Raw genomic sequence first — 25,770 nt, 5'->3', positions numbered from 1 at the left:
CTGGTGTGATTGCAGGACTGGAAATCCCGGCTGTGCAGGGCTCCTTTCCTGCTCTCCCATGCAAAAACATCTCCCCTGCCTGCTGCTCCTGTGGGTCACTGGGCCACAGTGTCACCTGGGGTGGCACCGGAGGTGCGGTGGCCTCTGCAGGTGGTGGAGTTGCAGCACTGGGAAAGTTCCTTTTTCTGGGTTTTGCAGTTGTTGCCAGGCAGTCAGGGCTCACAGCAGCAGCAGTTGTTCCTGCAGAAGCAGCGTGTTCCTCCCCCCAGTGTGGATTTTTTGGGGGGCCCCCATGAGTGCCGGCAGAGGCAGAGGTTTCCCATGCGGCGGGTGGCAGTGGGGATGAAAGGCTGGCTTGATGGCTTGTGATAAATGTGCCCAGCATGCTTCTCCTCCCTTTTCTCATCCAAAGTCCCCCTTGTTCCTATGCCTTAATTCTTCCCCAGTGTGTTTAAATAGCAGTGAGCGTTTCATGCTGGAGGAAAACGCCCTGCCCAGCTGCAAATGCTTTTTTCCCAGCTAATTTCTGAATGGAAAAATCACCCTCCCCCTTGATTTGCTCCCATCCACGAGTCTGGGGAATCTGTGGGGTTTGGGCTCCATGGCATGGCCCCAGTTGTGAGGCTGCCATGAAGAACCCATCATCCTTTTCTCCTGTCTCCTGTTAGAGCTGCTTTTTTGGCCCCAGATCTTTCCTGGCCAGAAATAAAAGATCTCCCAGCTGTCATGAGTTTGCAAGATTTTAACCTTCCCAACATGCTCCTGGCTTAAAAGGTTCAGGTGTTTTGGGTTGAAACCTTAAACCCAGCAGGTTTTTGTAGCCACCAAAAGCAGGTGTTGAATCTGGTTGGTGACACCATCCTGTTCTCCCACCTTCATCCCCAAAGTCACTGTGCCCACCCCACCTTCATCTCCAAAGTCACTGTGCCCACATGGAGAAGAACCTTAAAGACTCAGCATTTATTTGGGCAGAGCCCCTCTTGGAGCAGAGTCTGGGTGGGATTTTTGGTACCACCAGGAGTGCTTTTTTCCCAGCTAATTTCTGAATGGAAAAATCACCCTCCCCCTTGATTTGCTCCCATCCACGAGTCTGGGGAATCTGTGGGGTTGGGGCTCCATGGCATGGCCCCAGTTGTGAGTCTGCCATGAAGAACCCATCATCCTTTTCTCCTGTCTCCTGTTAGAGCTGCTTTTTTGGCCCCAGATCTTTCCTGGCCAGAAACAAAAAATCCCTCAGCTGTCGTGAGTTTGCAGGACTTAAACTTTCCCAACATGCTCCTGGCTTAAAAGGTTCAGGTGTTTAGGGTTGAAACCTTAAACCCAGCAGGTTTTTGTAGCCACCAAAAGCAGATATTGGATCTGGTTGGTGATACCATCCTATTCTCCCACCTTCATCCCCAAAGTCACTTAATCCCCAAAGTCACATAAGTGGAGAAGAACCTTAAAGCCTCAGCATTTATTTGGGCAGAGCCCCTCTTGGAGCAGGGTCTGGATGGGATTTTTGGTACCAGGCATGTCTCAGCCCCCAACATTGTTCTGGGGGCCCGAGTGGCTCCACTGCAGCCTTCACCCTTCCCGTGCAGATGATCCCGGTGAGTCACAAATCCGGATTTTCATCCCCATCCGGCCGTGACTCATCCCCTTCCAGCTCCTCTTGGATGACCTAAAGTCTTGTTCAGCATCACCAAAGTGGTGATGAGGTGGGAGAAAACATATCCTTGCTGCTGGCTGTTGGAGAAGGATCTCTCCTCCTGGCCTGTGGATTTGGATCAGGGCCATGAGCACTTTGGGTGTCACCTCCACAGGGGAAGATCCTCCCAAAAACTGCCTCGTGAGGATACCTGTGCCCATTCCCAGCTGCCAAGCTCAGGTCTGACTTTGCCACAGGGATGCAGGGAACATCATATCAGGGAGGTTTACACACAAGCCTGTGAGTGAAGTTTTGTTGGCTGCCTCTGCTGCCAGTTCGATTATCTCCTGCCAGCCCCCATTGCCAGGGAATTTAGAGCCATGGCATCAAAATGGTTTTTGAAATTAACCAAAAAAAACAACACACAAACAACAGCACAACAACTCAGTGGATGAAAAATTGATTAGCAGATGAAAAAAGGGATGTTTGCTGCTGTGACAGGTGAAAGGCTGCCCAGCAGGAGCAGTGGCCTGAGGTGGTCACAGGGAGCAGTGTGGGATTTTGTTTCCAAGATTTTGTTCAGGGTGGGTGGAGGGGGGGGGTCACACACCTTGGCATTCCCTGTCTCCCTGCCTGCCACGGGGCCTGGGAAAATTACAGGTCTGCAAATGAGATGGGGAAGGAAATAACCAGCAGCAGAGAGGTGGGGAAGAGCCAGAGAGAGAGAGAAATTAGCCCAGAGTTTAATTCATTGTTTCCAAAAGAGCAGTTAATGGATTATGACAAATGTCCTACCGCTCTCCCTTAGTGCTGTGTTAAATGGAAATGGAAAGTCAATTTTCCTAAATGGATTTTAAACGACTGACCTCGTGCCTTTTTTTTTTTTTTTTTTTTCCCCTCACTGATTTTTGCTCAGGAGGAAGCCTGGTCATCTTGTTTTCTTGGTGCATCTGATTATATATTTTTTCTCTTCCTCCTCCTCACAGCTTGGGATTCTGATTCTCTCTGTGCAGCACCACTGCTTGCCAAGGGTGATGGAGGCAGTGGGATCCTTTCTTCTCCCTGCCAGCTCTGGAGATGTTATCGTGGGGCTGGGGATATTTACTGTTTTCCTGCACGCTGCAGTGCCTGAAGTTGAGAATCACAGCTCTGGCTGGGGAAAGAGAGGAGGAGGAAAAGCTCATAACTCCTTTGAGGGTAAAGAAAAGCCTCGAGATGTGACCTGACTGCTAGTGAGATTCCCAGGAACAACAGGTTAAGCAGCAGCATCCCTGTGCACCTGTGTGGGGGTTTTTATTACTCCTGTGATATTTGAGGTTGATCTTAATGGGCTGGAAACGGGTCTGCAGATGATGCTCAGCTTCAGTCAGAGCATCTTCCCAAGCTGCTGCTGGGAATGGGGCACCCTGGAGCTCCCACTCCTAAGGGATAACATACCTTAGGCTCAAGAGCACAAGATTTTTCTTGGCCTGGCCTGAGCAGATACGACCTCCAGTTGTTTTTGCATTTAGATGGCTTTTGAAAGCAAACAAGCAGGAATATGGAGCTCCCCAGGGCACAGCCACCCGTTTTCTGGGATATTGGGAATCCTGATGGCACCTTTGGGTGATGTTCTCTGGAGGTGCCTGGGCTGGAAGCCATTGCTCACCTGTTGGGTGATGCTGAAATCCAAGTGCTGGCAGGGGGTGAGTTCCCAAATGCAGCTCCACTGAAGGTGTGAATGGCTGAGATTTGTCCTGGGGACATGGTCAGCATTCCCAGGACAAACCCTGCCAGCACTCTGCTCAGAGCATGCCCGTGCATTCCTCAGGGCTGTGAGGAAGAGGATGGGGGACACCAGGCCCTTTGGAGCCTCTCTGTGTCCCTGTCACTATCCATAGACCTGGGTTTGTTTTGCTTTTCCCTTGCAGTGTCCTCTAGTGAGATCATCCAGGTTTGGGTTCAGGGTATGGATGGGGACCTAGTACCCAGGTGAAACAGGATTGATCCCACAGCTCTGGGTTGCTTTCACAGAATCACTGGGTTGGAAGAGACCTCCAAGATCGAGTCCAACCCAGCCCCAACACCTCAACTAAACCCTGGCACCCAGTGCCACATCCAGGCTTTGTTAAACACACCCAGGGACGGCAACTCCACCCTGGGCAGACAATTCCAGTACTTTATGACCCTTTTATCATTACTCCTAATATCCAACCTATATTTCCCTTCGTGCAGCTTGAGATTGCGTCTTCTCATCCTGCCAGCTGCTGCTTTGCCGTTTTTGCTTTCCCACTCCTCCACGTCTGCTGTTGCCACCCGTGTGCGTGCAGGGCAGGGAGGGAGCAGCGTGGAGGGGGCCGTGGGGCAGCTGCTGAGGCTCTGTGTGTCCCGGCAGGGCTGGAGTACAGCGATGTGCTGCCCGAGTCGTTCCCGTCGGCGCCGGCCGAGACGCTGCCGCACTTCCTGCGCGAGCCGCAGGACGCCTACATCGTCAAGAACAAGCCCGTGGAGCTGGTGTGCCGCGCCAACCCCGCCACGCAGATCTACTTCAAGTGCAATGGAGAGTGGGTCAACCAGAACGACCACGTCACCAAGGAGAGCCTGGATGAGGTCACCGGTGAGCAAAGCCCTCCTTGTCCCGCTGCTTTCCGAGCCCTTTTCCCTCTTGCTGCATCCACGCTGTTGGTGGTTCTCCTCCAAGCAGGCCATTGTGGCCACAGAGAGCAGGCACAGACTTTCCCAGAAAAATCCTGGGAAGCTGTGGAGAAGCTGAGGGAAACTTAGAGAAAAAGAATTCAAACAATTATTATCTTTCTTTCTGTAACCATTGTTTGCTAGAGTGTGCTACTGGTAGTGTGAGAATGTGGTATTTGCAGGTAACCCTAATGAGAGGAGGAATGAGTGAATCTGACTCCACGCTCTCAGAAGGCTAATTTAGGTTTTATGATACTATATTATATAAAAGAATGCTATACTAAACTATACTAAAGAATATAGAAAGGAGTTATTTCATTATTATCTAAAAAGATAATAATCAAAACTCGTGACTCTCTCCAGGGCCTCAACAGAGCTGATGGTGATTGGTCATTAAGTCAAAACAATTCACATGAAACCAATCAAACAATCATCTGTTGGATAAACAATCTCCAGACCACAGTCCAAAGCAGCAAAACACAGGAGAAGCAAATGAGATAATATTGTTTTCAGTCTTCTCTGAGGCTTCTCAGCTTCCCAGGAGAAGAAATCCTGGTGAAGGGACTTTTCAGAAAATATGACAGTGACACACACTGTTGGTGGTTCTCCTCCAGGCAGGCCATTGTGGCATCAGAGAGCAGGTGCAGACTTTCCCAGAAAAATCCTGGGAAGCTGTGGAGAAGCTGCGGTGTTGTATTTGCAGATGAAGGAAGGAATGATGAATCTGACTCCATGTTCTCAGAAGGCTAATTTATTATTTTATGGTATTATATTATATTAAAAAATGCTATACTAAAACTATACTAAAGAATACAGAAAGGATACTTACAGAATGCTAAAAAGATAATAATGAAAACTCGTGACTCTCTCCAGAGCCTCGACACAGCCTGGCACTGATTGGCCAAAGAGTGAAAACAATTCACATGAAACCAATGAAACAATCACCTGTTGGATAAACAATCTCCAAACACATTCCAAAGGAGCAAAACACAGGAGAAGCAAATGAGATTAAGAATTGTTTTCCTTTTCTCTGAGGCTTCTCAGCTTCCTAGGAGAAAATCCTGGGACAAGGGATTTTTCAGAAAATGTGACTGCCACACTGTGGGAAACTTAGAGGAAAAGAATTCAAACAATTATTATTTCTCTTTCTGTAACCATTGTTTATAGATATGGTTTGCTAGAGTGTGCTATTGATAAACACCAGTAGTGTGAGAGTGTGGTATTTGCTATTTGGGTTCCCCAGGACAAAGGAGGAATTGATGAATCTGACTCCATGTTCTTAAAAGGTTAATTTATTATTTTATGGCATTATATTATATCAAAGAATGCTATCCTAAAGCTATACTAAAGAATAGAGAAAGGATACTTAGAGAAGGTTTAACAAGATACTAATTAAAAACTTGTGACCCTTCCAGAGTCCCAACACAGCTGGACCATGATTGGTCATTAAATAAAAACAATTCACATGTTGGATAAACAATCTCCAAACCCCACTCCAAAGCAGCAAAACACAGGAGAAGCAATCAGATAATTATTGTTTCCCTTTTTCTCTGAGGCTTCTCAGCTTCCTAGGAGAAGAAATCCTGACAAAAAGATTTTTCAGAAAATGTGACAGTGACATGAGAGGTTTTGACTTTAAGACCAATCAGGTCTTAGATCCACCACTGTTCCTATAAGAACTGTAGATTTCTAATAATAAAGTGTCTTTTTATGCCTTCTGGATAATAAAGTCAATACTAATCATTACTTGATTGGGAACCTACTACCACACCCCTTCCACAATCAGGCTTGGGGAAGTCACCCTGCCTGATTTCACTCCTACCCTTGTGCAGGACTTGGGGTTCTTACAAGGGATTTTGAAGGCAGCATATTTAAATCTGATTAAAAAGAAAAAAAAAAAAAAAAAGGGACTGCTTTTCTACAAAATACCTAATCAACATGTAGGAGTCATTGCCAGGAGGGGTGGCAAAGGCTGGCAGCTTATGCAGGTTCGCAGAGGGATTAAGTGTTTAATGGGTAATGAGAGCAATTGCAGGTAGGATTTGAAATGCCTGTTGATGGCAAATGAGCTCTTTTCTGCCTCAGAGGATAAATCAGCCTCTGGCTGCCTGGAAAGGGGTGAGAAGGTGGTTTAGACATTTTAGGGGAGGGTGTCTTACTCCATGGGGTTGGGCTTTGCAGAGCTGCTCGGTCCATGCCTTGAAACATCTTGGCATGAGAACAAGATATGTGGGGTTGGATATATCATGTAATCAAGCAGATTTGCTACAATTGGGATGCTTTAGCTTGGCACCCACCTTTTCTGCACCAGTTTTGGTACCTGGGGCTGCTCAGGGGTGGAGGAAAACAGTCACATTTCCCCTGTAAGATCTGCCCTCTGCTAATCCCTGCACATGTAGCATCCTGAGGGCTTTAAATCAAGGCAGCCTTTTGAACTGCAGTGGTGCTGGGCTTAGAGGAGAGACTTCACCAGCCTGGAGGAGCCACCAGTATTTTGACAGAATCTCCTCTTGCCCCTGTGATTTCTCCCACCCTCGCCCTTCCCTGGTATCTCTTGCTCTCCACCCTGTAGTAGCCATGAGCCAATCTGTGCTCAGGTGCATCCCTGAGCTTGCTCTGGAAAGGGAAGATCCTTTCTTTCCTTTCCCCTGCAGCTTTTTGAGCCTTTCTTCCTAAAGCTGCTTTATCCATTCATGGGGTGTTTTTCCTCTAGAGATAAAACAGAGATGCCTAGGCAGGCTGTCCCTTTGCTTCTCTGGAGCCTGACAGGACCAGGGGATGCTGTTTCTCTCTTTCTGGGTACATCTCCACCTCCCAGCTCTTGCAGAGGCCAGATTTGAAACCCTCACCACTGTGAGGCAGAGTCAGTGCTGGTCAGTGACCGAGCAGCCTTTGCCAAGGGGTTTTTAATTTATTTATAACATCTGGTCACACTGGGTGCAGCCAAAGGTCTGTGTGCCCCACACGTGGCACTGGAGGATGCTTAGGGGAAGATCACAAAACCAGGATAAGGAGGGAGCAATGGAGCTGCCCTGTCACCCTCCCAGCTTTCCACCACTCACCACCAGGCACTCCCAGCTCTGGTGGCAACATCTGAGCAGTGTGGCTCAGCCCTGGGTGGAATCTCCCCTTGTTAATTTGTCTAATTGTCTTTTCCTCTAAGTTTATCGCAGTGTGGCAGTGATATTTTCTGAAAAAATCCCTTGGCCCAGGATTTTCTCCTGAGAAGCTGAGAAGCCTCAGAGAAAAAGGAAAACAAATTCTTATCTCGTTTGCTTCTCCTGTGTTGTGCTCACATGTGGAATGTGTTTGGAGATTGTTTCTCCAACAGGTGGTTGTTAGGGCTCATTTCTCTGGAGCATCCTGTAGGATGCCTTAGTGATGTGCAGAGTGGAAAGAAATAACTTTATTTCATAGACTCGTGGAATGGTTTGGGTTGTAAGAGACCTTAAAGATGATCTAGTCCAACCCCCTGCCATGGGCAAGGACATTCTCCACTAGCCCAGGTGGTTCCAAGTTCCATCCAGCCTGGCCTGGAGCACTCCCAGGGATGAGGCATCCATCTGTTGCTGTGGGAATTCACTTGCTTTGGTCCAGCATCTCCCTCTCAGATTCCAGCCTGCTGTGTGCCTGCAGTGTGGGGAGGAAGCAGCACACACCTCCTTCATCCAGGCTTCAAAGATGGCATTGCTGCTATCAGGGAGTGAACCAGCAGTGCCTGCAGGTGATGTGGTGCATGTTAAAAGCTGCTTGGGCATCTCTGCCTGGCAGCCTCCCTAAGGAAAAGGGAGCTGGAACCAAAGTGGTTTAAGGTGGTAAAAAATCTGCATTTGCAGCGCCTGACATTGTTGGGGAAAGCTGCTGGAAAGAGCACAGGGGAGAGCTGGGCACAAAGGCACGGGTTAACATGGTTAGTTTTTAACTGTCCTTGCCTAAAAGCTTGGAAAAAGGGACCTTTAAGAAGAAGAAGGGAGAAAAAAAAAAAAAAAGGAACTTTTAAGATGACGTGTCTTGAATGAGCCTAGCTCAGTAATGCTCTGACTGTGTCTGATCCAAAACATTTCATGCGGAAGAAAGCAAAAATAGGCCAAGTCAGAGAGGATAATTCAGCTGGCTGAGGAGGGCTGGGCGGGGAGGCCAGCTCTGTTTGGGTGCCTGGAAGCCCTTAGGAAGTGACTCCTGTGTGCCACAAGCTCTGTCTTCAATTTTGGGAACAGAGGTTGGGCATTTGCAGGATGCTTCCCACTTTTCCAGGGTGCTCATCCCACCAGAGCTTCCCAAGATGGATTGCAGCCATATCTGCATTCTGAATCCTTTTAAAATCCCAAAACTGCTTGGCCCCAAAACCTTTGCTTTTGGGGTTTTCTTGTTGTGGTTCTTTCTTTTTTTTTTTTTTTTTTGTTCCTCCTGAATAGTGACAAAATAAATTGTATTTCCTTGTCAGCTCTTCTGCAGGAAGGTGGCAGGGAGACAGTAATTGCTCCTCACAGCACTGGGAGCGAGCTGTAACAAAATTACAGCTGGGGAGTGTGCGGCTCTCTATCACTGTGAAATTGAGGCCTTTTTAAAATAGAAACTGAAAAAAAAATATGGGCAGGTATTGCTTAAAATAAGGAAAATAAAGCCCAAGTCCCTCCTGCCCTTGGTGATGATCATTTGTGCTCCTGCAGTGTAGGGGAACATGTCTTGGTTGTGGTGGTGTCACCTTTATCATGGCCCCCCTGCCATGGCCAGGCTGATTTCTTTAAGGTTTTATTTGTCTTGTTATATTTGTGTTTGTCTTGTTATATTTGTATTTGTCTTGCTATATTTGTATTTGGCACAGACAGGGGAGGTTTCTCCCCACAACAAAGCATCCTTCAAACCCTGGTGGGTGGGAAGGGGTGCTTGGATGTTGGAATATTGGGAAGATGTGGGAGGGAGCTGGTGGAGGAGGGTGATGTACTGAGAAATGCTGAAGAGATTCTGCTCCTGCTCAACTGGACGGGGGGGGAAATGAGGCACTTCCATGTGATCCGTAGCCCTGGCTTCTTCCCAAACCATCCTTCAGAGGGAAGTCTCCCTGGTTTGTGAGGTGCCAAGCCCAGAGGAGAAGCCTCCAAGCCTCTGTCCTCCAGCTTTGCATATGATTGAGAGACGCCATGCGCCCCTGTAAAACTCTGGATCCTAGAGAAAATGTGGGAATTCAATAACTAGTACATTTATTTTTGGGTCAATCAACAGTGGATATTAGGTGCAAACTTGAGAAATTTAAAGGGCCTGATGTAAGAAACCTAGAAAAAATTAGTAGATGAGGCATTGAGAGTAAATAGTAATAGGGAGGGAGCATATAAGCAGAATATGAAGAAATTTATGGCAGTAGTAAAGGCAGAGAAAGGAGGAGGAAGACAAAGTTGGTGAAACCAGGGAGGTCCATCCTGACTGGGCAAAGATCAATGTGCATTGTGTAGAGTTTGGGCACTGGAAAAATGAATGTCTCAAATGGAGGAGGGACAAGGGAAGAAGGATGGTGTCAAAGAGGATTGAAGGGGACCAGGAGATCCTACCCCAGAGGATCCCCTGGTTATAACAATGAGGCTGAGGGAGGAAGGAAAGAGGGTAAAATTTTTAGTTGATACAGGACCAACATACGCAGTATTGAATAAAACCCTGGTGCCCGTGGGAAAGTGTCAGAACTCAGTACATCCCTCTGGGTGTCCAGAGTTGCTGGGACCCCTGTCAGGGGTTCAGAGATCCTGGCACACAGTCCAGAACACCTGTGGGTTTGATTATGACCTGTGGAGCAAATTACCAAGCTTAGATGACGACCTGAAAGCCACAGAAATTTAAGTAGTGTAATAATAAAGTTATCACTAGGTGAAAAGGTAGATTTTGGGATTTTTAAAATAGGGGTTTTGGGGACAAGATGAAGGGACTTGGGTGTGTCCACCCTTTCTTCTTCTTCTTCTTCTCCACCTCCATCTTCTGCTGTGATGTTGGCACTTTGGGATTGGTTTAGAATAGAAGTGTAACATAGGTGATAGGTATTGGAAAGTAATTGTAAACATGTTATATGTAGTTTATAGTATAAAGAGATAACGCAGCCCCAGGGCAGGCAGAGTGCCTCTGTCTGCCCTGCTGAGCAGACCTCGGCTGGACAGGAGAAAAATTTTTATAGATAAGAATTAATAAACAACTCTGAGACCAAAAACTGAAGAAATTGGAGTTCTTCGAACGTGTGGGCCGAAACAGAGACTTTTCACATATCTCAGGGCTGCAATAAACAGCAAACTCCTGAGAGGAAAGGATTATATTATGGTACAAGGAGCCACTGACCAATCTGAAAAGGCTTATTTTTGGAAACCCCTTTGGGAAACAATGGGGCACTCACAAATTTTTTTATCTGCTCAATCCTCCAACGGCTCTGTTGGGAAGAGATTTATTAGAACAGCTACAAGTGACTGTTATCTTTAGGGATGGAGGGATTACTGTGGGGTGCTGCCTCAGTTTCTCCGCTCCTGGATGCCTCTGTGTCCCTGCAGGGCTGCTGGTGCGGGAGGTGCAGATCGAGGTGTCCCGGCAGCAGGTGGAGGAGCTCTTTGGACTGGAGGATTACTGGTGCCAGTGCGTGGCCTGGAGCTCGGCCGGCACCACCAAGAGCCGCCGGGCCTACGTCCGCATCGCCTGTAAGTGCTGCCCCAGGCCTCAGGGCTGGGCTTCGGTGTTCCTCACCTTCTGTGCTGCTTCAGTGTGTAATTCTGGGCTGCTTGTGAGGGGATGGTGAGCTCTGTGCACAGAGCAGGGAGATAAAACAATTCCTGCTCCAGCTGGGGACCAAGGACAAATGATCCAAATCTCAGGCCCAAGAGCACAAACAACGTGGGTTGGAGAGAGAAAAACAAGAAAGGATGGGACTGCATGGGCTAAAGATGTAATTGGACAATTAACTCTAATATGCAAATGGAGCAGAACTTACAAAAGTCACCCCCGTGCATTTTGTGGCCATTTTGGTTCGTCTTGGGTGCAGCCCAAGGTGGATCCATGGAGGCCTGTTAATAAATCCCTGCTTTTTTCTTTAACTCCGTCTGGCCTCTATTCTAGGTCAGCCTTACAAGGCATCACTCCCTTTTCCAAATGTCCTTCTCCACTTTCTGATGAGTTTGGGATGACCCATCCCTGCAGGATGACCCCGGTTTTCTGTCCCCACTCCAGCTGTAGCTTTGTTTGTGAGAGTCACCATCCCTCCCTGCAGGGCGGTGGCACTAGCTGGCACATTTGCCAGGTCGAAATGTCCTTTTCCACTTTCTGATGAGTTTAGGATGACCCATCCCTGCTGGATGACCCTGGTTTTCTCACCCCACCCCAGCTGTAGCTTTGTGAGGGTCACCATCCCCACTGGCCAGGGTGGTGGCACTAGCAGGGTTAACGCTGCGGTGCCCAGCAGCGTGCTCAGCGCTTCCCAGGGTTTTATTATCCTTAATAACCCAACGTTTATTATCCTTAATAACCCAACGGATGGCACCTTGCATGCTCAGCGACTCCGTGTCCTCCCAGTCCCTGCTGTCACATGTCACTGCCCTGAGCTGCTCCTGGGGGGTGTCAGCCTGATCAAAGAGCCAGTTAGTCAGGCTGGGCACGCCTGAATTTGCTCAATTAGCAGATGAGATGGCAGAGCTACAGGGGGACAGCCAGGCTTGCCCGATCCCAAATGGATTTGGCTATTAGAGGGGTAATAATCCAACATGTTACCCAAAACAGATCAGCTGTGCTGCTGAAGGGTTATGCTGGGAAAACCAGAGACTAACAGAACCATAGAATCACAGAAAGTTTTGGGTTGGAAGGGAGCTTAAAACTGACCTCATTTTAACCCCATCCCATAGGGAGGGACACCGTCCTCTAGACCAGCTTGCTCCAAACCCCCTCGAGTCTGGCCTTGAACACTTCCCTCTTGTTTTTTGGAGTAGAGGGTTCAGGAGCCACATGGAGAGAGAGGTCTGGGAGCTGTAGCAGGGGATTGCAGCACCATCTAGTGATGCTCCTGCTCCTTCCCAGGCTCTGGAGCAGGACACTGCTGTGTCCTCCACATCCTGAGGGGCTCTGCTGGGAGGGATGAAGAAACAGTGGATAAGCTGAGCTTAGCCCCAAAAGGAAAACACAGGATGGGGTATAAGCTTTCATGCACATGAAGGAGGAAGTGTATCATCCACCATGTGCTGCCCCAAATCCATCCTGGAAAACATGGTCCTTCAGCTCCTTCCTCCCTGGGCACGTTTTGCCCTGGCTGTCTATGCCAGAGGGACTTCCTGACTCGAGGAAGTCGGCTGTGATAGAATTTGTTTTATTTTTAGGGCTGTGTTTTGTTCTAGGGGGGTTGGCAGTTGCATCTAACCCCTCCCCTTACTACGGGGTGCTGGGGCTAGTTGTAGCAGCGTGTGCTTGGTGCTGAGGTGCTCACCAAAGTTTTGGAGGCTGCCCTGTTCCTGCTGCAGGCTGCTAACCCCTGGCTTCTCCTTCCCCTCCCAGACCTACGGAAGAACTTTGATCAGGAGCCTCTGGGCAAGGAGGTGCCACTGGAGCACGAGGTGCTGCTGCAGTGCCGCCCACCTGAGGGAGTCCCACAGGCTGAGGTGAGTGGCTCCTGAAGGAATACATGTGGGGTATCCCATCCCATCCCATCCCATCCCATCCCATCCCATCCCATCCCATCTCCTGTCAGCTCTCATTCAGCAGAATGGTTTATTTTGGGCAGCACCCTCTCCCACGCTTCCTGAGGTGCCTCAGAGGGAAGATCTGACAAGGAGGCACCCAGGGAGTTGTCTGGATGGGAGCAGTCACCAGTGGGAGCTGAGGGCTGGGAAGATCAGTTTGGATTGGTTTTCCTACCATGGTAGTGGAGCTTTCCTTGCCCACAGCTCCGTCAGCCACTGGGAGCTGTGTGTTGGAGGGAGCCACAGTGTCTCATCCTTGGCCAAATCACCAGTAACGTGCCCCAGTCGGGCCTGGTTTGGCCCAGTTTTTCAGGAGAAATAAATCCAGTCAGAGGCAGGGTTGTCCACTCAGTGGTTAAAGTGCTGAGGACATCTTTGGTCTTGGTGATGGCTTAATCCCCATCCTTTCTTTTGTGCCAGGTGGAGTGGCTGAGGAACGAGGACGTCATTGATCCCAGCCAGGACACCAATTTCCTGATCACCATTGATCACAACCTGATCATCAAGCAGGCCCGGCTGCTGGACACTGCCAACTACACCTGCATGGCCAAGAACATCGTGGCCAAGCGCCGGAGCACCACGGCCGCTGTCATCGTCTACGGTACCGGCCTGCAAGGGGACCTGTGGTGCTGGCTGTGTCCCCAAGCCAAGGGGCATTATGGGCATTTCCTGGGAGGGGTAGGAGTCAATTAGTACATGGTGTTAGGTGATATAAACAATATCTGCAGAACAGGAGCCTCTAGTGGCTTCTACAGGCAGTAAGGAGAGGTTTGAGGTGGAGGGGTGGAGGTGTTTCCGAGCATTCTCAACTGGGTGGGTGTGACTGTGTTCACAGGGGTCTTAGGTTGAGGGAAGAGATGAGGATCTGACTCCATGTTTCAGAAGGCTTGATTTATTATTTTATAGTATATATTACATTGAAACTATACTAAAAGAATAGAAGCAAGGATTTCATCAGAAGGCTGGCTAAGAATAGAATAGGAAGGAATGATAACAAAGGTTTGTGGCTCAGGCTCTCTGTGTGAGCCAGCTGGGCTGTGATTGGCCATTAATTACTAATATCCAACATGGGCCAATCAAAGATCTACCTGTTGCATTCCACAGCAGCAGATAATTAATGTTTACATTTTGTTCTTGAGGCCTCTCAGCTTCTCAGGAGGAAAAATCCTAAGGAAAGGATTTTTCATAAAAGTTGTCTGCGATAGGTAGGAGGGTGGATGGAGGTTGGATCCAGATGGATTGTTCTGACTCTCAAAGCAGCTGGAAAGCTGTATTTGGCTGCACTTTGCTATGAAATCAAAGATCTCCTCAGGGCCAGACACAAAAAATATTTGCCAAGTGGAAAAAGGACCAAAGCAGTCTTGAGCATCTCGGGCACCGGGTGGTGACACAAGAGGGAGTTTTGTGGTTTGCTGTTCACGAGGCTGAGCTGTAACAGGCCATCACAGAAGGTGTAAGAACTTAAGGCTTAGCTCCAGCCCGAGGCTTAGCTGATGGATTGGGCTCCAGATTTGATTCTGCCCCTCTCCTCTGCAGTGAATGGTGGCTGGTCCACCTGGTCCGAGTGGTCTCCGTGCAACAACCGCTGTGGCCGGGGCTGGCAGAAGCGCACGCGGACATGCACCAACCCCGCGCCCCTCAACGGCGGCTCCTTCTGCGACGGGCAGCCCTTCCAGAAAATCACCTGCACCACCCTCTGCCCAGGTGAGCAGGGCTCAGAGACTGCCATGCCCACGCTGCCTGTGCCCCAGGCTGTGGTTGGGATTGTTGGGATTGTTCAGCCTGGACCAGAGAGGGCGCTGAGGTGACCTAATTGCAGCATTCCAGTACCTCAAGGGAGCCTACAAGGAACATGGAGAGAGTTTATTTACAGGGGCCTGGAGTGGCAGCAGAACAGAGAATGGCTTCACACAGACAGGATTCAGAATGGCTTCACAGGGCAGGATTAGATGGGATATTGGGAAGAAATTCCCTGTGAGGGTGGGGAGGCCCTGGCAGAGGTTGCCCAGAGCAGCTGGGGCTTCTCCTGGATCCCTGGAAGTGCCCAAGGCCAGGTTGGATGGGGCTTGGAGCAGCCTGGGATAGTGGAAGGGGGCAGGGGGTTGGAACAAGCTGCTCTTTAGGAGCACTGGGATAACACTCCCCAAAGTGGGAAGGTTTTGCTGACCCTGCAGTGGACGGCGTGTGGACGGAATGGAGCAAGTGGTCAGTGGTTCAGTGGGGCTTGGAGCAGCCTGAGATGGTGGAAGGTGTCCCTGCCCATGGCAGGGGGTTGAAACAAGCTGGTCTTTAGGAGCACTGGGATAACACTCCCCAAATTGGGAAGGTTTTACTGACCCCACGGTGTCTGGTGCCTGCAGTGGACGTCATGTGGACAGAGTGGAGCAAGTGGTCAGTGGTTGAATGGGGCTTGGAGCACCCTGGGATAGTGGAAGGTGCCACTGCCAAATGGCAGGGGGTTGGCACAAGCTGCTCTTTAGGAGCACTGGGATAACATTCCCCAAAGTGAGAAGGTTTTGCTGACCCTGCTGTGTCTGTGCCTGCAGTGGATGGTGCCTGGACAGAGTGGAGCAAGTGGTCAGCGTGCAGCACCGAGTGCACCCACTGGCGCAGCCGCGAGTGCGCGGCCCCCGCGCCCCGCAACGGCGGCAAGGACTGCAGCGGGGTGCTGCTGGACTCCAAAAACTGCACTGACGGCCTCTGCCTGCACAGTGAGTACCCAGGAGGGTGCCCACGGCCATGGGGATGTGCCACAGAGATGCCACTCTGGCTGTGGCGTTCTGACATTGGCCATGCTTTGTTGGCTGTGCCTCCAAGCTGATGGAACAGCCGTTGCCGCCTGAGTTTTAAGTGGTAACTGAAAACACCTTTAAAAAGGTGTTTTCAAGCAGATTTGTCCCTTCCAGAGTTATTTCTTACTTGGAGGAAGAGATACTAGGGAGTTTGGGGGATCTAAATGTGCTGCTGGCATTGAGACCCCTGTCCCAGCCCTGTAGGTGTGGGGTCTCTGCTGGAATAAAGCTGGTTGTGGGTAGGCAGGGCAACAGGAGGGGTTTCTCAGCCACACCATGAAAACACCTCCCCTGGCTCACAGCTGGGAGTTCTGGAGGTGGTTTTTGAGAAATAAATCTATAATGATGGTAATGATGCCGCTACCTGTGAGTGGGCATGCTGCAGGCAGCCAATGCTGCCACCTGCTGCTGTGTGACACCACTGTCCCCTTTACTGCCTGGGCAGGGGGATGTCCTTGTCCCCATGCTTCTATCTGGGTTTGGGAATGCCCCAGGGAATGATGTTGATCTCCCACACCCCCCACCCCGGGCTGGCTTACCTTCCACTTTCTGTTTCATCTCATCCCCATCATCACCTTCACCTTTTTCTTTTCTAACTTTGTTTTTCCTAACAGATAAAAGAATTCTAAACGAGCCCAAAAGCCACCGTAAGTGCTCATTTCATGGCCATTCTTTTTTGTTTGTTCCTGTGCTTTTGTTCTGTTTAATCCATGACAGGGATTCCCTGGCAGCTGGGCGAGGACAGGGTGGGAAGATGGAACAACTAAAGCCCACTCCAAAACTCCTGTGGGCTCCTCAGGGCTGTCTCTGTTAGGATCTGAGGGTTGCTCACAGCTTCATGAACATGAACTGCACAAACCCAAAGTTTCTGGGACCCTTGGTGCTCAGGTGAAGTTTGCACAAGCTGTGGCCAGGTGTCCTCCAAAGGTCTGAGGGCTTCACCTCCATCTCATTCTCTGGCATTGCTCTTGACTTCCTACTCTTAGAAAACACTTTCCATCCTCTTGCCAGCCTTTCCAGCAGGCCCAGGGCACGTCCTTCCACCCATGCCTGAGTCAGTGGTGGGACTGGGGAGCGATGGCGGGTCCTGACGCGCTTTTCTGCTGCCCCTTTTCTCACCTCCATGTCTTTAATCCCCCTCAGTGCTGGAGGCCACGGGCGATGTGGCCCTGTACGCCGGGCTGGTGGTGGCCATTTTTGTCTTCATCGTGATCCTCATGGCCGTGGGGGTGGTGGTGTACCGGAGGAGACGCCGCGATTTCGACACAGACATCACCGACTCCTCGGCCGCGCTGACCGGAGGCTTCCACCCCGTCAACTTCAAGACATCTCGGCATGGTAAGAGCTATGGAGGTCCTCACCAGCCCTAGGGTTAGCAGAAACAAAGTCACAGGAGAGAGTGGGTCCTCACTGGGCTCCCAGTCCTTTTTTCCTGAGGGAATATACTGATTTTTGAAGGCTGCAGTGGAAGTGGTCAGGTGTTGATGGTGGGAATCAGGGCAGCTTGGTCTGGTGCCCCATGGCAAGGGTTTGGAATGAGATGAGAAGGTCCCATCCAACCCAAACCATTCTGGGATCTCTCCCACTCAAGCAGTACTTCTCCATGCCCTTATTTCCACCTCTGTCCTCATCCCCTACCTGTGTTTGCTGCCCCTGCAGACAACCCTCAGCTGCTGCACCAGCTTGCTCTGGTGCCCCATGGCAGGGGTTTGGAATAAGATGGTTTTGGAGGTCCCATCCAACCCAAACAATTCTGGGATGTCTCCCACTCAAGCAGTACTTCTCCATGCCCTTGTTTCCACCTCTGTCCTCATCCCCCATGTGTGTTTGCTGCCCCTGCAGACAACCCTCAGCTGCTGCACCCGTCCATGCAGCCGGACCTGACGGCCAGCGCGGGCGTGTACCGCGGCCCCATGTACGCCCTGCAGGACTCCTCTGACAAGATCCCCATGACCAACTCCCCCCTGCTGGACCCCCTGCCCAGCCTCAAGATCAAGGTCTACAACTCCTCCACCGCCTCCTCCTCCTCGCCAGGGCTGCACGATGACACAGACCTGCTGGGAGGGGTCCCAGCCACCGGCACTTACCCGGGGGATGTGGCCAGGGACGGCCACTTTGCCAATGTGAGGAGCAAAGGCCTGGGCTCCCAGCACCTCCTCAGCCTGCCCCGGGAGCATGGCTACAGTGCCAGTGGCACATTTGGCTACCTGGGGGGAAGGCTCACCGTGCCAGGCACAGGTAAGCTGCTGGCTGGGATTGTGTGGCTGCTGGACCATCATCTTGTCCCTGCTTGAGCAGCCCTTTGCTGTCCCAAACGTGGCTCAGGGAAGGAAGGCAGAAAGCCATTCCCAAGCCAGGCATCTCAGGCTGGAGGTTACAGCCTCCTTGGGCTTGCCTTGGTCTTTCCCTGCCATTGATCCAAGGGCTAGCACCTTGCAAAAAAACCACAAAGATTAGGATTTTCCTTCGTAGTGAAGAAAAAGCTTTGGCCTGGCTCATCCCTGCAAGCATGGGACAGCCCTGAGAAGCTGTGGCTGCCCCTGGATCCCCAGAAGTGTGAAAGGCCAAGATGGACAAGGCTTGGAGCAGCCTGGCATAGTGGAAGGTGTCCCTGCCCAAGGCAGGGGGGGTGGAAACGGGTGATCCTTAAGGTCCCTTCCAAGCCAAAGCATTCCATGATTCTGTGACCTGGAGGTGCTCCTCTCTGTGCTGCCCTGGCTCCCTGCTCTCCTTGTGCTCTCTGGCTGGGGTGGAGGGTGGTTTCTCCCTCGTTCCCCGTGACTGAGCCCTGTGTGTGTCATTCCAGGGGTGAGCCTGCTGGTGCCCCACGGGGCCATCCCCCAGGGGAAGTTCTACGAGATGTACCTGGTGCTCAACAAGGCTGAGACCGCCCTGTAAGTCACCCCGCTGGCCACCCACCCTCCTCGCTGGCCACCAGGGAGCTCCCTGTCCAACCTGTGTCCCCTGTCCCTCCCCAGGCTGCCCTCTGAGGGCACACAGACCGTGCTGAGCCCTGCAGTGACCTGTGGGCCCACGGGCCTGCTCCTGTGCCGCCCCGTTGTCCTGACCATTCCCCACTGCGCCGACGTCGGCTCCTCGGACTGGATCTACCACCTGAAAACACAGTCCCACCAGGGAAACTGGGAGGTAAGGGGGCAAGCCAGGCTCTGCAGCCAGCAGAGACCCTGGGGGACAGGCACAACCCCTTGGATGATGGGCTGACATCCCTCAACATCCCTCAGTCTTGGTGTCTCTGTGTGGTGGTGTTCACAGGGGTTCTTGGATGAGGGAAGAGACGAGGATCTGACTCCATGTTTCAGAAGGCTGATTTATTATTTTATGATATGTATTACATTAAAACTATACTGAAAGAATAGAAGAAAGGATTTCATCAGAAGGCTGGTTAAGAATAGAATAGGAAGGAATGATAACAAAGGCTTGTGGCTTGGACAGAGAGTCAGCCAGCTGGGTTGTGATTGGCCATTAATTACAAATATCTAACATGGGCTAATCAAAGATGCACCTATTGCATTCCACAGCAGCAGATAACCATTGTTTACATTTTGTTCCTGAGGCCTCTCAGCTTCTCAGGAGGAAAAATCTTAAGAAAAAGATTTTTCATAAGAGCTGTCTGTGACATCTCTGTAGGAAGTTGTGACCCTGGATGAGGAGACCCTCAACACTCCCTGCTACTGCCAGCTGGAAGCCAAGTCCTGCCACATTCTGCTGGACCAGCTTGGCACCTATGTCTTTGTGGGGGAGTCCTACTCCAGGTCAGCCATCAAGAGGCTCCAGCTGGCCATCTTTGCCCCCACTGTCTGCACCTCCCTGGAGTACAGCCTCAAGGTCTACTGCTTGGAGGACACGCCAGATGCTCTGAAGGTAAATATCCCCTTCCCAAAGCTGTTTGTGCTGGCAGCAGGATGCTGCCTGGTGCCTCTCAGGGTGGCCTAGCCCTGGGGAGCAGCCAACCTGATGCAACTGCCTGCAAAGTGACCACAGTGAAATAATGAGGTGTTTACTGCTTTGCCTGTCCTTCCTTGTCCTCTCTGAAGGAAACAGGGAGGGTGTTGTGTAGCTCCTCTGCTGGGACCCCTCCTGCAGGCATTACACCAGAGGTTTGGCTGCTGATGGGCAGGTTTTTTATAGATCCTGCAGGGATCCATGTCTCTCCCTGCCCTGGAAGGGTTTTTGTGACTGTGTTCACAGGGATCCAAGGATGAGGGAAGAGACTAGAATGTTGACTCCATGTTTCAGAAGGCTTGATTTATTATTTTATGATATATATTATATTAAAACTATACTAAAAGAATAGAAGAAAAGATTTCATCACAAGGCTATCTAAGAATAGAAAAAGAAAAAATGATAACAAAGGCTTGTGTCTTGGACAGAGAGTCTGAGACAGCTGGGTTGTGATTGGCCATTAATTAGAAACAACTAAAATGAGCCAATCCCAGATGCACCTGTTGCATTCCACAGCAGCAGATAATCAGTGTTTACATTTTGTTCCTGAGGCCTCTCAGCTTCTCAGGAGAAAAAATCCTAAGGAAAGGATTTTCCATAAAAGATGTCTGTGACAGGTTTTGTGGCATAGATAGCATTGAGTGCATCATGGGAGGCTGGAGTTTGGGTGCTTTGGCTGCCTGGACCCACCAGTGCTGGGGCTCTTTGGTTCCCTGTGACTTGTCCAGTGCATCCTGTTGGGATTGATGTGTGCCTCTAGGTGGGGATGTAGGCAGGGCTGTGGCTCCTGGCTTTGTCTTTTTCTCCTAAAAGCTGCTGCTGTTTGGAAGGGATGGTGTTAAAAGCAGATAGAGTGGCAGGAGTCAGGTCAGGAGTGCCTGAGCCTTGTGCTGGAGCTTTGTGTTCTCCAAGGAATCATTTATGGATGCTCACATTAGGAAATTCAAGTTTTAGGTGAGGCTGGTGTATGAGATGAGATGGCAAATTCTGTTGGGGTGGCAAAAGCTGTTCTTCATGCTGGCTCTTCTTGGCAACTCCTCTCCCCTCTCCATCCTGGCTTTGGGCATGGAGCTGGGCAGAGGAGCAGCCCCTGCCCTTCTCCTGGCTCTCACCCTGCCTGTCCTGGTGCCCACAGGAGGTGCTGGAGCTGGAGAGGACACTGGGAGGGTACCTGCTGGAGGAGCCCAAGCCCCTGCCCTTCAAGGACAGCTACCACAACCTGCGCCTCTCCATCCACGACATCCCCCATGCGCTGTGGAGGAGCAAACTGCTGGCCAAGTACCAGGTGAGGGGCTGACTTGGGGGCAGCTGGCCTCCCAGACTGGGAGCTCCATCTCAGCCAGGCATTAGAGGTGCTGAGTTGTCTCCCAAGAGGACAGAGGAGGAAGGGGATCAGTTTTCTGCTCTTTTTGGTGGGATGCTCTCTGTGAGGTCTGTCACTGGCCATGTACAAATCACAAACAGGACAGGGCTGCTGTGGAACGTGCCTTGAGCTGTTTCATTTTCCAGCATCACTCTCATTCCATGGTTATGACAATAGGAAGATGCCACCAGCTCACATCCCTGGCACCAGACCAAGAACTTAATGTTACAACTCACTTTAAAAGGTTTTTGACCAATCACACAAAGCAAAAGCACATTGACAGTAGTTCTATCCAACCACTGTAAGCACACGAATCTTTCTTTAAAACAACCTTGCTCATTTCAAATACAATACCTGCTTGTAAGCCTTAAAACACAATGCACAGAGCTCCATTATTAAGCTTCAAACTTCCTAATATCTTGCTAGATAAACTTTTCTGTAGCTTAGAGAGTTATTCTAGACAAGCATTAATACACAGACCATTGATCTATTTATATATTTATATAGTCCTTACTTTTCTACTTCTTGTATAATTTTTCTGCTGACCAATCTCATGGCTGCTGCTTAGCTCCAGTCACAGTTCTGCTGTCTCTGGGGCCTGCATTTTGCAGCTTTCCCAAAACCCTCTGATATTGTGGATTCCCACAAGGTCCTGCTGTCCCACCTCACCCCTCACGGGGTGGCTGGAGGAGGTGGGAGCTGCTGGAGCCTTGGCTGAGCCCTTGCTTTGGTGGCCCACAGGAAATCCCCTTCTACCACATCTGGAGTGGCAGCCAGCGAGCTCTGCACTGCACCTTCACCCTGGAGAGGTACAGCCAGGCCTCCACCGAGCTCACCTGCAAGATCTGCGTCCGGCAGGTGGAAGGGGAAGGGCAGATCTTCCAGCTCCACGTCACGCTGGGAGAGGTGAGCAGAGGGGAGGGGAGGTGAGGGGACAGCTGGGGACACGCTGGGACGTTTCACCAACATCTCACCCTGTCCTTCCTCTTCCAGCACGGCAGCTCCTCCGACACCCTCCGCTCCCACCACAGCGGTGCCACCACTGCCTCCACCACCCAGGTGGGACCCTACGCCTTCAAAATCCCCCTCTCCATCCGGCAGAAGATCTGCAACAGCCTGGATGCTCCCAACTCCAGGGGCAATGACTGGAGACTTCTCGCCCAGAAGCTTTCCATGGACCGGTGGGTGTCCCCAGGCTTTGCTATCCCCTCCTGTGCCCCCAGCTGGGAGGCTTCACTCTGTGCTCCCTGCCAGCTGTAGACATCCATGGGGTTGCGTCCTGCTGTATAGGTCCATCCGTAAATGGGGACATAGCTCTGCATAGTTATATCCATCTCTATCCTTGGGCACAATTTTAAATTTTAAAAGAGGCAAGGTTTAGATGAGATATTGGGAAGAAATTCTTCCCCTGGGGGTGGTGAGGCCCTGGCACAGGTGCCCAGAGAAGCTGCCCCATCCCTGGAAGTGTTCAAATCCAGGTTGGAGAGGGCTTGGAGCACCCTGGGATAATGGAAGGTGTCCCTGCCCATGGCAGGAAGGTTAGAACTAGATGATCTTGAAGGTCCCTTCCAACCCAATCAATTCTGACATCCATCTGTGCCACAGTCCTGTGTCTCCTGTCACTTTGAATGGCCCTTGTTTATCTGGGACGGTGGCTGTGCCGTTCCCACTTGGTTTCACCCCAGGACCAAAGGGAGAAGGGGTCATTTCACCAAAGCAAACGTTCCATTGCTTTTGCACGAATACCAGCTCTGTCTAAAAACTGCAGACATTCTCTGGAGGGCTTTGGCATTTACATTACAGCATTTCCATCCAAGTTCATGTTCCAAACAGGTCCATTGTGGTGGTGTTCACAGGGGTCTCAGGAAGAGGGAAGAGACGAGAATCTGACTCTGTCTTAGAAGGCTTGATTTATTATTTTATGATATATATTATATTAAAATTATACTAAAAGAATAGAAGAAAGGATTTCATCAGAAGGCTTGAAGAGAAAGGTAAAGAATGGAATGTATAACAAAAGCTTGTGTCTCTCAAGAGAGTCTGAGACAGCTGGACTGTAATTGGCTATTAATTAGAAACAACTGTATGAGACTAATCAAAGATGCACCTGTTGCATTCCACAGCAGCAGATAACCATTGGTTACATTTTGTTCCTGAGGCCTCTCAGCTTCTCAGGAGGAAAAATCCTAAGGAAAGGATTTTTCATAAAACATGTCTGTGACAGTGCAGCATCCTCCCTCCTGCCACCTCCAAAGGGGCACCACAGCAGCCCAACCCTGTCCTCTGCTTCTCCCTTTCAGGTATCTGAACTACTTTGCCACCAAAGCCAGCCCCACGGGGGTGCTCCTGGACTTGTGGGAAGCCGAGCACCAGGACGACGGCGACCTCAACACCCTGGCCAGTGCCTTAGAGGAGATGGGCAAGAGCGAGATGCTGGTGGTCATGGCCACAGAGGGGGACTGCTGATGGTGCTCCCCACGCCTGGGGGGCCAGGAGGATGAAACAGGGGCTGAGGAAGGGTCCTCCCCCCCATGGCAGGGGGAGGCACATCCGTCCTGAGCGGGGAGGGCGCTTCTCCCGCACCACTGGCAGCCTTAGAGACCCATCCTCAGCGTTTACAAGCAATCCAAGTGTTACACAGCATTCCTCCTCCTCCTCCTCGTGGCACGGGGAGGAATTAGGGCTTCTCGAGTTGGGATGGGGGCTTTCCTTTTCCTTCTTCTTTTTGGGTTCCCTTCCTCCTCCTTTAATAGCATTTCTGCGTGGAAGAGATGAATACAATCCAGGCTTAACTTCTGTCAAAGGCTTTAGGCAGCTTAACAAGGCAAATAGGAAAGAAAAAAAGGAAAAAAAAAAAGTTTCTTAGGAAACGCAAATAATTTATTATCCAGATCTTTGGATGTGTCCTTTTTAAAAAAAAAAATAGAAAAAAAAAGAAAAAAAAAGATTTATAAATTTTTTTTTCGGTGTGTGAGAGCAAGAGCGTCGCTGTGGTCGGGGTGGCAGAGAGAGAGATTTCAATGGACACACTTTTGTAGGGAAAAGCGTGTGATCCAAGTGGAGGAAAGCATGTTTACATGTCCTGGGACCCCCAGGGAGTCCAGAGGTTGAAGTGCCTCTCCACCCCTCTGCTTCAGGGCCAGCTCAGACCCTTCCCAGGGCTTTTGTCCTTGCAAACTTCCTTTTCCCTAGCAGTGGGAATGACGGGTCCCACTCCACCTGCAAGGAGGGATGAGGGATGCTGCCCTGGATTTAGGGTTCAGGGTGGGCAGAGTGCATCCAGATCTGGGTATTTTTAATGAATTCTTCCCTGGCATGGTTTGGGGGAGCTTTTTAGGATGGCTACGCCTTCATTTACACAAGTTCAGTACAAACCAAAGATTTCAGTCCTGCACCAACCTCTGGACTCGAGGCTAAAGGGGAAGATGTTGTAAAGCCAGCAGGATTTTGCAGTGAGCACCCCAAACCTGGGCTTGGGGCTCAGAGGGAGGTGATGAGGGGGTGTGGAGGGGTCAGGGGAGAGCAGGGGCTGGTGGGCTGGGATGTGGCCACTTCAAGCTGCCTCCACTTCAGGTCCCTGCGCTCCTGCCTGGATTTTGATGCAGTATTCCAGCCCAGATTCAGGGAGGGGTACTCTGGTATTCCCAAGCTGCCAACCAGGCTGGGCATTTTCACATGAGGAGTGCTCAGGTTTTCCCCCTCACTGCAGCTCCTGCTTTTCCCTGGAACAGGGTTTTTATTGCAATGGGGAAGCTGTGGGGTGAGTGGAAAGTAATCCAGTGGTAGGCAGGACCAAGGTTTCTCACACAGATACGGTGTCTTGATGAAGGTAAAAAATTTAGGCTGCCTGCAGGTAGAAATAGTTACTCACTGAGTGCTGTATCTTAGAAATTTGTCTGTTAAAAAAAAAAAAAAAAACAAAAATAGGAAGGGGGTGGTAAGCTCAGGATTAGACTAGGTCACACGGCCAGGCTGTGGATTCTCCATCTGTGGAAGTATTAGGAGCATGTCCTGCTCTGGGCTGCAGTGTCCTGGAGTGCCTGTGCCATCCCACACAGTGCTGGGCACAGAAGCACACCCAGGGAGCCTGGAGAGCATCACCTGCACAGGGCAGCTCAGGAGGAGCTTTCAGTATTGCTGGGACATGACAGGATCCCTGTGGGCAGCTCCCGAGGCCCTGCTGGAAAGCTTTGAGCTGCTCCCTGCTGTGTCTCGGGGTCCCTGGGGTTCACTTCTTGCTGGGTTTTCAAGGCTGTGGGAGAGAAGGGATGTTTTCCCCTTGTGCTGGGTGGGAAAACTGCTGCTGGGAGAGCTCCTGTGTCACATGGGAAGGGATTTATCCATCCTTTGGGTTGCATTTGGCCAGTTCTGAGACCCTCTGGGCTAAGGAAGAAAAAGCAAATTTGGAGAGCAATAAACACTCAGTGGATCAATCCAGCTGCCCGTGGTCTCGAGGGCTCCTGTCTCAGTTCCATGGGGCTCTCTGAGGGATGAGAAGCTCTTTCAGGTCCCCTCGGAATCTCTCTCACTCCCATTCTCTGCTTTACGGATCACTGTGCTGGGATGTGTGTGTGTCTGTCTGTCCATCCTGCCCACGGGTGCCTCTCTCCATCCCCCTCCATCTCTGTTCCCCTTCCTTTGGGCAGGCAGCAGCCACCTGGC

The 25,770-nt window shown here is 50.7% G+C and overlaps 1 protein-coding gene across 1 annotated transcript in view; it reads left to right on the top strand.

Moving 5' to 3' along the window:
- The window catches only part of UNC5B (unc-5 netrin receptor B), a 60,780-nt gene extending 36,843 nt beyond the window's left edge, over window positions 1–23,937 (top strand). The window contains exons 2-17 of the mRNA XM_066554913.1: window positions 4,005–4,226; window positions 10,825–10,968; window positions 12,806–12,909; window positions 13,411–13,591; window positions 14,527–14,694; window positions 15,537–15,701; window positions 16,397–16,429; window positions 16,926–17,120; window positions 17,625–18,020; window positions 18,589–18,676; window positions 18,761–18,929; window positions 19,431–19,664; window positions 20,881–21,030; window positions 21,850–22,014; window positions 22,102–22,289; window positions 23,409–23,937. Of these exons, the coding sequence (XP_066411010.1) occupies window positions 4,005–4,226; window positions 10,825–10,968; window positions 12,806–12,909; window positions 13,411–13,591; window positions 14,527–14,694; window positions 15,537–15,701; window positions 16,397–16,429; window positions 16,926–17,120; window positions 17,625–18,020; window positions 18,589–18,676; window positions 18,761–18,929; window positions 19,431–19,664; window positions 20,881–21,030; window positions 21,850–22,014; window positions 22,102–22,289; window positions 23,409–23,574 (2,768 nt within the window). The 3' untranslated portion in view covers window positions 23,575–23,937. The remainder of the gene's footprint in view (window positions 1–4,004; window positions 4,227–10,824; window positions 10,969–12,805; window positions 12,910–13,410; window positions 13,592–14,526; window positions 14,695–15,536; window positions 15,702–16,396; window positions 16,430–16,925; window positions 17,121–17,624; window positions 18,021–18,588; window positions 18,677–18,760; window positions 18,930–19,430; window positions 19,665–20,880; window positions 21,031–21,849; window positions 22,015–22,101; window positions 22,290–23,408) is intronic.
- Window positions 23,938–25,770: the final 1,833 nt, after the last annotated feature.

The sequence above is a fragment of the Molothrus aeneus genome, chromosome 8, assembly GCF_037042795.1.
Source record: "Molothrus aeneus isolate 106 chromosome 8, BPBGC_Maene_1.0, whole genome shotgun sequence".
In the NCBI taxonomy this organism is placed as follows: domain Eukaryota; kingdom Metazoa; phylum Chordata; class Aves; order Passeriformes; family Icteridae; genus Molothrus; species Molothrus aeneus.
Note: the sequence above shows the minus strand (reverse complement) of the source record. Positions and strands in the feature narration are given on the sequence as shown.